Source organism: Taudactylus pleione, unplaced genomic scaffold, assembly GCF_031769625.1.
Source record: "Taudactylus pleione unplaced genomic scaffold, aTauple2 ptg000170l, whole genome shotgun sequence".
Taxonomy (NCBI): domain Eukaryota; kingdom Metazoa; phylum Chordata; class Amphibia; order Anura; family Myobatrachidae; genus Taudactylus; species Taudactylus pleione.
In genome coordinates this window covers 3,495,934-3,509,006 of record NW_028284572.1, presented here as the reverse complement: position 1 = coordinate 3,509,006, position 13,073 = coordinate 3,495,934, and the positions used below count along the sequence as shown (strand labels likewise).

Sequence of the window (13,073 nt, the reverse complement as noted above, 5' to 3'; positions counted from 1 at the left end):
CCACTGTTTTAAAGTGGCCATAACTCCTCTGAGTCCAAATGTGCTTTGCACTTGTATTACAATACCTTATTTTAATACTTTTTTACTGTATACATATAATATTTACTATTGATTTATTTACTGGAAGACACAGGGATTTATTTTGTAATATATGCCTTCTTATTACTTCTGAATTCTGCAATCTGCTCTCTGGTACTCCCCTCACCCATTTCTCTCATATACAATTCTTCATAAATGCCACAGCAAGCCTGTCCCCCTCCTCAATAGCTTGCAGATTCAGACTGGAAACTCGGTACTCCACTAGAGAGATCATATACAAAGTAATCCATTCTGTACAAACAAAAAATAAATGTGCCTTGGAGAGTGATAAAGTACCAAACAATCACCTCCTAACTGTCAATTTACAGGCTGTTTGAAAAATGACAGAGTCTCTCCCTTTCCCCCCTCTCCCTCTCTCTCTCCCTCTCCTGTTCCATGATAAGTGTTGCCTCTTCTGCTAGCTATCAATGGAGTCCTAACCATTACATTGCATTCCCTTTTCTGCTCTAATATTGCTTCTAGGGAATCCAATCCCAGTTTTGGGTGCCCAAATTCTCTGGGATATTCGGCATCATAGCCCATGTATTACCGGGATTCTCGCTGTCGCTGAGACAGCCACTCACAGTGACTGTCTACAGTCTCAGTGACCACATCCGCGAGCAGCACCGTTCCAGATGCAATGACTGTGTGTAACTCACATGCTGTCCTGCTGCCATTGTCACTCATTGATGGGGGCGAGGACAGACATCAGTCAGCGGGAAATGAGTGAGTGATGTGCTTAGTAGTATATAAAGCTTGCTTTCTACTTCAGGGTCCATAGGGTATCCACAGGATACCTTGGGGTATAGGTGATGACGTCAGTCTTCAGGCACCACAGAGTTAAAGTTTTCAGCCTCCCAGGATGCATCTGGGTCCCTCTCCTATACCCCGCCCCCGGGCCAAGGCATCTCAGTTTCGTCGGTGCCTGGCCGGAGTCGGAGGCACTGTGCAGAGGGGGGCTATGAAGAGCCCCTGAAGTTTCTTTTAAAGGCAGCGCTGGCTGCACATCTGGGAGTACAGCATGGAAGTACTGACGTCCATGCCGTCTCCCCTACACCCCGCCGGTACTGATCCGGGGATGCTGGTAGACATCTGGGGTCACGGCTAGCGGTGTCCCCAGATGTTTTGGACCATGGCCGGATCCAAGGGGATGCAGGTAAGCAGCGGGGTCCCGTGGTGGGTCCCCGCTGGTCACATGGTCCTGAGTCCCCAGGCAGGGGGCTCCCTGGGGACTGGCTGCAGCGTGGAGCCAGGCGACCAACCTGCGCTTCCACTACCCCCTGGGACAGCGGGCCGCTGCTGAGCAGCATGCGCTGCGGCGTCTCAGGGGTTAAATGCATGCCAGGAGAGCGCGCTTTCCCTGTCTCACAGCCGGCGCCTCCCCTGCTGCACACAGCCTCTCTGCTCTGCCTGATTGGCCACAGTGTGTCAGCTGTCCTCCCCAGGCCGGCCTCCTTCATCTTCTGCTCCTCGGTGGCCATCTTTAAAGCATGGTGAACACTGCTGGAAGCCTGTGAGCGGTGGCATTGCAGTCTGGGTCCCCCAGCATACCTCTCCTCTGTTTGTCACAGGTCAGTGTATGCAGCGCTGAGTCCTACCAGCCTGAGGGTCTGAGTAGTTGAGAATCAGCGCTAATAGTGCAGGGATTTGTTTCTTCTGCATTGTATGTGACTGAACTGCTAGCCTGCTGTCTGTACTTTCACTTTCTACTGTCAGCTTTATTACTGTCCCTGATCTTGCTCTGCTCATAGCCCTTGCGGTGCGCGGTGTGCAGGGTGTTATTCACACTATACCAATACGTATAGGTGTGTGTCACATACTTACCATCATGTCTGAGACTGATTTTCCTCTCCAGCTCATGTGTACTAAATGTAAGGTACCAATAGCGGAGGGGGAGGGTAACGCGGAGGGGTTATGCCCCCAGTGCCTGGCACTGTCACGGCCGATTATGGTCACGGTCCCGGTACAGGAACCTCCCTGGGCTTGTTTCGCTAAGGCGCTTACAACCCTTGTGGGCCAGCTAGCTCCGCCACCTGCGTTTACCCAGACGGGTTTGTCCCAGCAGTCAGTGGTGTCGTCACCCATGCGGGAGTTCCCGAGACAATTGATGGTACCCCACAGTCTCCCTGTCCCTTCCCAGGTTTCTCCAGAGCCTGCGTGGGTTAATACTCTTAACTACATCGGTTCAGCATTTGTCCGATGTTTTACAGGGGGAGTCTGTGTTGCGGCCTCATAACGGCTGGTGGCGTCTTTATCTGCTCCTTATGGGGATGACGATGAGACGTCAGATCATGGGGAGATTCTGGATCTATCTGACCAAGAACCTCTCCGTACCAAAGAGCCGGACGCTAAGTCCAAGGTGTATATCCCTGGTCTTATTCGAGCGGTCCGCTCGGCTTTAGTTATTGAGGATATTGATCCTTTGGTGGCCACATTCATATATGCCTTTTTAAGGATATTAAGGGTGAGGCTACGGTGTTCCCTCTTTCTGATCAATTAGTGGATCATTTAGAGGAGGCGTGGAAAAATCCAGGTAAACGGTTTCAGCCCCAGAGACGCTTAGCCGTGGCTTATCCGTTTGCGGTCAATTATTTTTCTAAGCGGGAATCCCCTACGCAAGTGGATTCACATGTCACACGCCTAGTCAAAAGTGCCACGTTGCCTATGCCTTCGATGTCATCCTTGAAGGATGTCACTGACCGCAAGGTGGAGATCTGCCTCAAATCCTTTTATTCCCTTGCAGGGAAGCATCCAGACCGGCTCTGGCCGTGTGTTGGGTAGCCAGAGCTATGGAGCGCTGGGCGGATAATTTGGAGGCGTCTTTGGACTCTGACTGTTCGGCTGAACAGGCCGAGTTGGTGGGCAATCTCCGAGACTCGGCCACTTACATTAATGAAGCGGCCTTAGATATTTGTATGCTCACCTCTAGGATCTCCTCTGCAGCTGTGGCTGCTCGTCGCACCTTATGGTTGCATTCTTGGAAAGCGGACGCGGATTCCAAAAAGGGATTAGAAGGTCTGGACAGGTACAATTTGGTCCAGATCTGGACAAAATTGTAGTTACGTTGGCAGCAGCAAAATCTGCATGTCTTCTGTCTGCTACGATTCCTTCTAGTGCTGGTGGGTCGTCCTTTTGGCCTCACAGGGTCCAAGGTAGGCCTAAAGTACAGTCCTTTCCACGGCAGGCTGGGGCCAAGAAATTGTCCAAGCCCAAGAAACAGGTCTGGAGTACCAGACGTCTGGCTCCTAGGTCAGATAACAAACCTGCGGCCTGACGATCCAGGCCTCCTTTTGTGGGACCCCAAAGTGGGGCTGCGCCTGCTTCAGTTCGCCCGGTGCTGGTCGCAGTGCATGTTCCAATTTCCCAGAGGGGCCTGGGTTTCTATTCCATTCTATTTTTGGTGCAGAAACCCAATGGGTCTTACTGTTCAATACTAAACCTAAAGGCCCTCAGCAAGTCCTTGAGGGTGCCTCTGTTTCGGATGGAGACCCTGCAGTCCATTATTCTGGCACTGGAACCTGGGGATTACATGGTGTCATTGGACATCCAGGACGCTTACCTGCATGTCCCTATTCTTTTGCGCCATCAGCAGTTCCTCAGATTGGCAATCTGCAATGAACATTTCCAGTTCCGGGCACTGCCTTTTGGCCTGGTGACTGCTCCACAGGTATTCACCAAGGTCATGGCGGCTCTCCTGCGGACGCAGGGAGTCCGACTGTTGCCTTATCTGGACGACCTCCTGTTGATAGCTTCTTTTACACCATCTGGATCTGATGATTGCGGTACTGCAACGTCACGGCTGGTTGACAAACTGGCAGAGGTCCACTCTCACCCCGTCTCAGAGGATCCTGCACCTCGGGGCCTTATTGGACTCCAGGCAGCAGTGGATCTTTGTGACGGAGGAAAAGATCCTTGCTTTGTAGTTGAGGGTGCGCAGTTGTCTGCAGTGTCGTCGAGTGTCGATACACTTGGCAAAGAGGTTATTGGGCTCAATGGTGTCGGTATTCGACATGGTGGAGTACGCCCAATTTCACTCCAAACCTCTGCTGCTATTGATCCGGTCCAGATGGAATGGATTGCCTCAGTGTCTCAAGTCCCAGACGATGGGGCTCACTCCGGATGTTCGCCTGTCTCTAACCTGGTGTTTGCAGACGACCCACCTCAACAAGGGTCGCCCGTTCTGGGTGGCGAACTGGGTCCTGTTAACAACGGACGCCAGTCTCCGGTGCTGGAGAGCTGTCACGGGTCCACACTTGTTTCAGGGCAGGTGGACTCGGGCGGTAGCGGAGCTTCCAATAAACATTTTGGAGCTCCATGCGGTGTCAAGAGCTCTCCAGCGGGCACAGCCGGTTCTCCAGGGTCACCCTGTGCAGGTCCCGTCGGACAACGCCACCACGGTGGCCTATTTAAACCAGCAAGGAGGAACCGGGAGAGTGGTCTTTATACCAGGACGTCTTTCGGAGTCTGGTGGACAAGTGGGGTCTTCCAGAGATAGACCTCATGGCGTCCCGTCACAACAACAAGTTGCCGGTGTACGGGTCTCGAACATGAGACGAAAAGGCGTCTCTGGTGTATGCCCTGTCCGTCTAGTAGACGTTCCAGTTTGCCTACCTTTTCCCTCCGTTTTCCCTTCTTCCGCGGGTATTACGGAAATTCAAATCAAGAAGGAGGTACGCTACTGTTGATAGCTTCCGAGTGGCCCAGACGGCACTGGTTCTCCGACCTCCAGAGTCTGTCAGTAGACGTTCCTCTGAGGTTACCATTATGACCGAATCTGCTGTCATAGGGTCCTTGTCTTCACCCGGACCTGACTCGGTGTGGCTGTTGAAACGGTCATGCTAAGGTCCAGAGGGTTTTTCTAGCTCCGTGGTGCAAACCATACTAAGAGCTCGTAAACCTTCCTCGGCAAGAATCTACCATCGTGTGTGGCATACTTTCTTCCGGTGGTGTAGACCTAGAGGGTATTCCCTTAGGGAGTTCCGCCTGTCTAGGGTGTTGGCTTTCCTACAGGCTGGACTGGATCATGGGCTTCGCCTGGCTTCTCTGAAACTGCAGGTGTCTGCCCTGTCAGTCTGGTTTCATCGTAGGATTGCTGCGCTCTCTGATGTGCACACCTTTATGCGAGGTGTTCTTCGCATTCAGCCACCTTTTTTCCACCGGTGGCGCCTTGAAATTGGGCTGTGGTCCTGAGAGTTCTCTAGGGGCCCCCGTTTGAACCACTGGACTCAGTGGACTTTAAATGGCTTACAGCTGAAACCATATTCCTTCTGGCCATTGCCTCGGCCAGAAGGGTTTCGGATTTAGGGGTTCTCTCTTGTAGACCCCCTTTTCTGATTTTTCATAGGAATAGGGCGGTGCTTCGCACTCGTCCGGGATTCCTTCCCGAAGTGGTATCCAGTTTTCACATCAATGAAGAAATTGTTGTGCCGGCTTTCAATTCACCTGGACTTTCAGTGGGTGACGCCACTTGGGATGTTGTGCGGGCATTGAGAATTTATGTTGACCGCACTTCTTCTTTTAGGATGTCGGACGCCTTGTTTGTCCTCTATGGCTTCCGTAAAAAAGGGTTGGCCTGCTTCAAAGTAGACTTTGGCAGGCTGGATTCGTATGGCAATTTCAGAAGCTTATCTTCATGAAGGTCTTCCAGTTCCCTCCTTGGTGAGGGCTCATTCCACTAGGTCTGTGGGTCCTTCGTTTACAGCTAGACGTGGTGCCTCTGCAGTTCAGATCTGCAAGGCTGCTAAGTAATCTTCTGTCAATACCTTTGTGAGGTATTACGCTTTTGACATCTTTGCCTCTCAGGATGCTTCCTTCGGGTGGCGGATTCTCCTCTCAGCACAGGAGCGTCCCCACCCTTGAAGGATACTGCTTTGGGACATCCCCAAGGTATCCTGTGGATACCCTATGGACCCTGAAGTAGAAAATATGAGATATGGTAAGAACTTACCCTTGTTATCTCTATTTCTACGAAGTCCATAGGGTTCCACAGGACTCCCGCCCTGTCGTACCTGTACTGCAGATGGGCTTTATTCTGGTCACCAGTTTTTCCGTCTCCCTATGGTGAGAATGTGATTCTTGTGAGTGGCCAGATTTTTTTCTTCTCTCTCTTTCTTCTCCTCCTCCGGCCTATGGCTTGTGACGTAACTGAGATGCCTTGGCCCGGGGGCAGGGTATAGGAGAGGGACCCAGATGCATCCTGGGAGGCTGAAAACTTTAACTCTGTGGTGCCTGAAGACTGACGTCATCACCTATACCCCAAGGTATCCTGTGGAACCCTATGGACTTCGTAGAAATAGAGATAACAAGGGTAAGTTCTTACCATATCTCATATTTTATTCTTAGCTGGCTAGCTACAGAGAGAGACGCTCACTGGAGTCTGTAGTAGATCGCAGTAGGGAGAGGAGAGAGACTTAGGGGTATATTTACTAAAGTGTGGGTTTTGGATGTGGAGTTGTTGCCCATAGCAACCAATCAGATTCTAGCTATTATCTTCTAGAATCTATAAGGTGCTAGGTAAATGAGTAGAATCTGATTGGTTGCTATGGGCAACAACCCCACTTCTAAAAACCTGCACTTCAGTTAATATACTCCTGAGAAAGAGTCAGAGTTTAGTGGTAGTGTGGGGGACAGTTGTATTTGCATTTCTTGATGTTGCATGCTTGCAGCAGCACTTTCAACCAAAGGACTCCTGAGGACAGTAGTCCAAAACTCAGGACTGCCACACACACTTAATCCAATAATTGGTAATATCCTGGTGGTGTAGTCCTATAGGCAAATAAACATTTAACAATTCAGATTCCAACGAGGCTAAAATAGGGACAAGCACACCACCTTGTTATGCAAAAAGAATTGTGTATCTTGCCCCTGGGATTTTAGCCCATTCCTCAAGGCAAAACTGCTCCAGCTCCTTCATGTTGGATGGTTTCCGCTTGTGAACAGCAATCTTCAAGTCTGACCACAGATTCTCAATTGAATTGAGATCTGGGCTTTGACTAGGCCATTCCAACACATTTAAATGTTTCCCCTTAAACCACTCGAGTGTTGCTTTAGCAGTATGCTTCGGGTCATTGTCCTGCTGGAAGGTGAACCGTCCCAGTCTCAAATCACAGCTAAAACAGGTTTAGCACCATCCATCTTTCCCTTGACTCAAATCTGTTTCCTAGTCCCTGTTGCTGAAAAACATCCCCACCGCATGATGCTGCCACCACCATGTTTCACTGTGAGGATGGTGTTCTTGGGGTGATGGTATGTGTTGGGTTTGCGTCAGACATAGCGTTTTCCTTGGTGGCCGAAAAGTTCAATTTTAGTCTCATCTGACCAGAGCACCTTCCTCCATACATTTGGGGAGTGTGCCTCATGCCTTTTGGCAAACTCAAATCGTGTCTTCATATTTTTATCACCATTTGCTTTTTTCTGGCCACTCTTCCATAAAGCCCAGCTCTATGGAGTGTACGGCTTATTGTGGTCACATGCACAGATACCCCAGTCTCTGCTGTGAAACTCTGCAGCTCCTTCAGGGTTACCTTTGGTCTCTGTGCTGCTTCTCTGATTAATGCCCTCATTGCTTGGTTTGTGAGTTTTGGTGGGCGGCCCTCTCTTGGCAGGTTTGCTGTGGTACCATGTTCTTTCTATTTGATGATGATGGATTTGATGGTGCTTCGGGGGATCATCAAAGATTTGGATATTTTGTTTTATAACCCAACCCAGAATTGTACTTCAACAACTTTGTCCCTGACTTGTTTGGAGAGTTCCTTGGTCTCCATGGTGTGATGCCTCTTGCTTAGTGGTGTTGCAGCCTCTGGGGCCTTTCAGAAAAGGTGTGTTTATACTGACAGATCATGTGACACTTGGATTTCACTAATTATGTGACTTCTGAAGGTAATTGGTTACACCAGAACTTTTGAGGGGCTTCATAGCAAAGGGGGTGATTACATATGCACATGCCAATTTTCAGAATTTTATTTATAAAGATTATTTTTTATATATATTTTTCTCATTTCACTTCACCAAATTAGACTATGTTGTGCAGATCCATCACATAAAATTCAGATGAAAAAAATACATTAATTATAGGTTGTAATGTAACAAAAAAGGTAAAAAGCCAAGGGGGTGAATACTTTTGCAAGGTACTGTAGATAAAGGAGAATAAATTGCTAAAGGGTATGATGATTTACCTTCCGACTCGACTGTCAAATAAAATGGAGTTGTGACTTATGCTCTGTAAATTAAGTCATCCAGGAAATAAGTAATTTTAAATTGTTGAGAGGGAAATTTCTGCTGTGTTTGTTGAATGGACTTCTGCTGCTAATAAAGATAAATTATATGAATATTATCTTACATGACCAAAACAAATTCTGGAGTTTGAGTCAGGTTAGAGTTCACGGATTGATAACTGTAGAAAAATGTTTTGAAAACATGATTTTATGAGTTTAATGTGACATTTGAAAATGATATTGTTGCAATCGTCACAGCTGGTCGCACTGTAATAATACGAGTTGAAAAACCTTGCAGCTTCTGAACCCCATTTTTAATTTTTCTTTCACCAGGTTTGGACAGCAATCAGCTAAAGCCAGCCAAGGACTGCACGCCAATAGAGTACCCCAAACCTGATGGGAAAATAAGTTTTGACCTACTTTCCTCTGTTGCTCTAAGTGGTACTAACCATGAACATGACCAGCCTGCACACCTAACGCTACGGGATGACAGTGTACCAGTCAGTAAGAATCTAGCCATGTATGATGGCCCTGAGCAGAGATTCTGCCCAGCAGGTGGGTACCATTGTATTTGAAACAAAATAGGTAATTAGGGGGGTATTCATGAAAGCTTGGAGAAAGATAAAATTGTGAGGTAAAGTACCAACCAATCTGCTCCTGACTTTACATACTGTGTTTGAAAAATGACAGCTTGGTACGTTGTCTCTCTCCAAGCTTTCATGAATACCACTCCCAAAACACAGGGATTTTATTTGTTTATTTTAAACTGAGCACCTGGATATATTTTTGAATTTTCTTTTATTTTTGTAGTAAATTGAGAAAAGAAGTATAATATCTATGTTTGAAAACTGATTAACAAAATATATTTTCCTGCATTCTCTAGTAACATATTAAATGCCCAGTTTGGTTAGAAAACCTAAAGGTAGGCCAATATGGATCTTACCAGATGACCTGAAATATAAATGGCAGTGTTAGTAGTAAAAACAATTGTATAAACTGGTAGGGAAAAAAAAGCCCAGATAAGTTTAAAATTACGTTTCTTGTTTTAACAAAACAATATTGTGGAAGATTTCTTCTACACCTTCATTTCCCAAGTGTGGCCGCTGTAAATTACACATTAACAGGTCAAATATAACAGAATTTTGTAAAAACTAGCGGCTAGTTGGTGAGTCTGTGCACTTGTTTAGATTTCATTTTCCAATGCATGTAAACACTTCAGACCGGCTGATATGAACCACTATTCAACTTTAATGCAAATAGGGGAAAGATTTGTATTGTTTACAATGTTATGAAGTGTAATGATTTCAGACCTGCTTGTTTTTTCCATGTGTTGTGCCAAAGAAAGGGTCCTCTATTATGCTCTTGGCCTATGAGCAGTATACTGGGGCAATTCAATTACCCATAAGGTCCCGTCTTGAGCAATGTGTATCGTAAAAAGACAACAACTCTCAATGAGTGACTATTATTACCTAGAATATACTCGGGAGAACACATTGTATGAGACTTCTTGATGTAAATTGAATTGCCCCGTGTCTTTTGCATTTACAGTTTGAAAATAAGATCCACACGAGAGTTAGTTAAGGTGCAACAATGACATGAGAGCCATGGCGGAAAGTAACTTTCTCTAATCCTCTTCCAGGTGTTTATGAATTTGTCCCTTTAGAATCAGGTGACGGGTCACGGTTACAAATCAATGCTCAGAACTGTGTACACTGCAAGACATGTGACATCAAAGATCCAAGTCAGAATATTAACTGGGTAGTGCCGGAAGGAGGAGGTGGGCCTGCCTACAATGGAATGTAAAGCGCACTGGACAGCAGTATTTTATCTGATGACTAAATGGTTCTGCCATCGGAGACCAGAGCTTTATTGGAAAGCCATTAATTGCTGATGAAGTTGTTATTGAATGTGATACCAGGGCCGAGGAGTTCCACTACTTGGCCATGTGCTTGTACTAACCTACTAATGGAGATTGGGCATTTGATTTTCATTTCAGAGAATGGTTTGATACGCAATAGAACGGCTTTTTTTTTTCTTTCCCCCATGGACTGGTCAGCTTGAAGACATGATACATATCAACTGCGGACAATGCCTTATTTAAGGAAGTGATCTAAAACTGAAGAGTTTTATATATTCTACAATTTATGTGTTTAAAAGAAAATAATTTTTACAAAAAAAAAAAATCATTTGCTCTGGTAAATTTATTTCTTTAATTACCTCCTTTTGGTCTGCAAAACTGTTCAGCCATCCTTGCAATAATCAAGTTGTATATTAGTTAATGTATGTATAAGAGCATGTGTTTGTAAATGGGCAAGTGCCTCTAAAGGGCACTCTGCATTCAAAATGAACACTACATGCTTGTTGTCAGAACATGGGTCTAGGCCCAATGACAAGTCAGTCTTTATACCAGTTACACCAATGTTTACATTTATTGCGATAATCTGTCATAGCCACTGACATTTTAAAAGATCCACAGGTGGAGCTAATTATTTCACTTGTGATTCTGTGAAGAGACAAGGAAAACATGCACTGTTTAGGGTCCTAAGAACTAGTATCTCAAAGGATATATTACTGCATGATAGCCAATAATATCGCTATAAACTTTCATTAATTTAACCTTAACTTTGACAAGTTCCTAACAAAGAACCAATTGATTATTGGGTTATTCAACACATTAACCATCACGTTAGCTGACTATACAGCCTTCATGCAGGATTGTGATAGGTCTGACCATAGCTCAGAGGTTCCCAAACTCCACCATTACAGTCCAGGTTTTAAGTAGGTCCATGCTTGAGCCCATATGCTTAAATCAAATTGACTGAGGTACTAATTAAGTCACCTGTGCTCAAGCATGGATATCCTTATAACCTGGCCTGTAAGGGTAGAGTTTGGGAATCTATGCTTTGTCCAGTCCCAGAAGCTGAACAATGAATAGAGAAGACAATATGCAGGAATGTCACACAGCTGTTTGTGCCATCTTGCTACTATTAGATTGAAAACTACTCTGCCTATCCCCAGCTGTCTGACAATGGGGAGACATACAGTCCAGGGAAAAATGTGCAGTGTCTTCACTTGTGTAGACAAATGGGCATCCATAGTAACAACATGAAAATTGACCAGCCACAAAACATGAATAATCCTGATGTTATTTCAAGGTCATATTACAAAATCACCACAAGCACATGGCTGATGGTATTAAGCTAATGCCAGGATAAACTGATGAGGGAGCAGAACCAATCCCATGGATCAACCTTCTGCTACCACATAGTCATGGGCATACATACCACCAATATGTCACACTTGACAATTAACCACATGACAACTGCTGGTATTTACTGTGCCTGAATTGTATATATTGTGATCCACACACACAATTTGAATGAGATGGTGTCATAGTGGATCCTTTCACTCCTGTTGAATTGGCACTGATACTTTTTGTAGGGTTGGAATTTCTTACATTTCCGTACACATGCAGCTGCGGGAAGGGGGGCGGACATTGCCCCAGCCAGCGGAACCTGCGGCTGCCTGGAGGATGATGGTTGTTCAGTGTATAAGAATGACCACCTACAGCTCACTTGATCTGCTAGGTGTGTACCCACCTTAACTGTTCATTGATAACCTTTATTGCCTCCTACAGAACTGTTTGCAAAGATTGTTACTGCAGCTGGTTTCTGTGGTAGGCTGTGATAGAGGGATTAGCATTGAATGCGAGAAGTTTCCCCAGGCAACATCTGGTCCTAGTTATTGACTACTTCAGTTTAGGTAGTCTACCAGTTACCCAGCTGTAAGTAAATTGGGGGATTGGTTATAGAAGCCATGGCAGCTTGTGATCTGGATTCTAATGAGCAGGATGAGAAATACGAAGTACAGTGAGGTACATATATATTTGTACACTGACCCAATTTTAGTTATTTTAACAGTTTCCCAAAACACATTAGTTATATAATTTTAAAGTGCAGACAATCAGCTCTAATTTGATTGTATTCACATCCAATTGGAGGGAGGGTTTATGAAATACAACTGTTTCATTTGGTTCCCCTGAAAATAGGGGACTGTATAAACATGGTTGCAAATCCTAAATTCATATATTTGTGTTCAATACCTTGAATGAAAGCTAGAATGTCTGCTTTTTATTTGCATCTCCAATGTTTAGTTTCAAATCCATTATGGCGGCCTACAAAGACAACATTATGAAATTTGCATCAGTGTCCAAATATATATATGGACATAATGGTATAATGATTACCAGGGCAAAGATTGGAAGAACAGGTGCTGTATATGAATGAGCGCTAGAAATTGAGATCACAAAAGGTTAAATTAGCCAAGTGGCTAATATATTTTATATGCAACACCATGCCTGGAGGAATCCTGTATAGCTGAGGAGTAGAACAATTGGCATTCATGACTTGTGCAAACTAATACCAGTGTTGTTGGAGAGGTCAGCTAACAAAATGTTGTGAGGGTGATCCTTGTGTCTACATGTCACACCTGACCTGCAGATACTGCTGAGCTGTGGTAAAAAGTCAGATTAGTTTTATGAATAAGAAACTAGCTGAGCTCAGGGACATGAAATTCCAGCACAGGAAGGCAGTAATAAAACAAAGACAACTTATTTACTTTGCCTAAATATGTGTCGCGCAGTCAAGAAGCATTCAATAGCAAGGTGGAAGGTAAATAGGTGCTCACATCTATGAGATGCAGAAATGGAAGTATACAGCACCTATATTGGGGCACTATTAGACTGCCTTAGGCATGCTTAAAGCAGAAGCTGGAGACTCAGAT

General features: G+C 45.5%; 1 protein-coding gene across 1 annotated transcript in view; it reads left to right on the top strand.

The window, feature by feature from the left end:
* ETFDH (electron transfer flavoprotein dehydrogenase) overlaps positions 1–12,290 on the top strand; it is a 37,051-nt gene extending 24,761 nt beyond the window's left edge. The window contains exons 12-13 of the mRNA XM_088475307.1: positions 8,625–8,846; positions 9,931–12,290. Of these exons, the coding sequence (XP_088331433.1) occupies positions 8,625–8,846; positions 9,931–10,094 (386 nt within the window). The 3' untranslated portion in view covers positions 10,095–12,290. The remainder of the gene's footprint in view (positions 1–8,624; positions 8,847–9,930) is intronic.
* Positions 12,291–13,073: the final 783 nt, after the last annotated feature.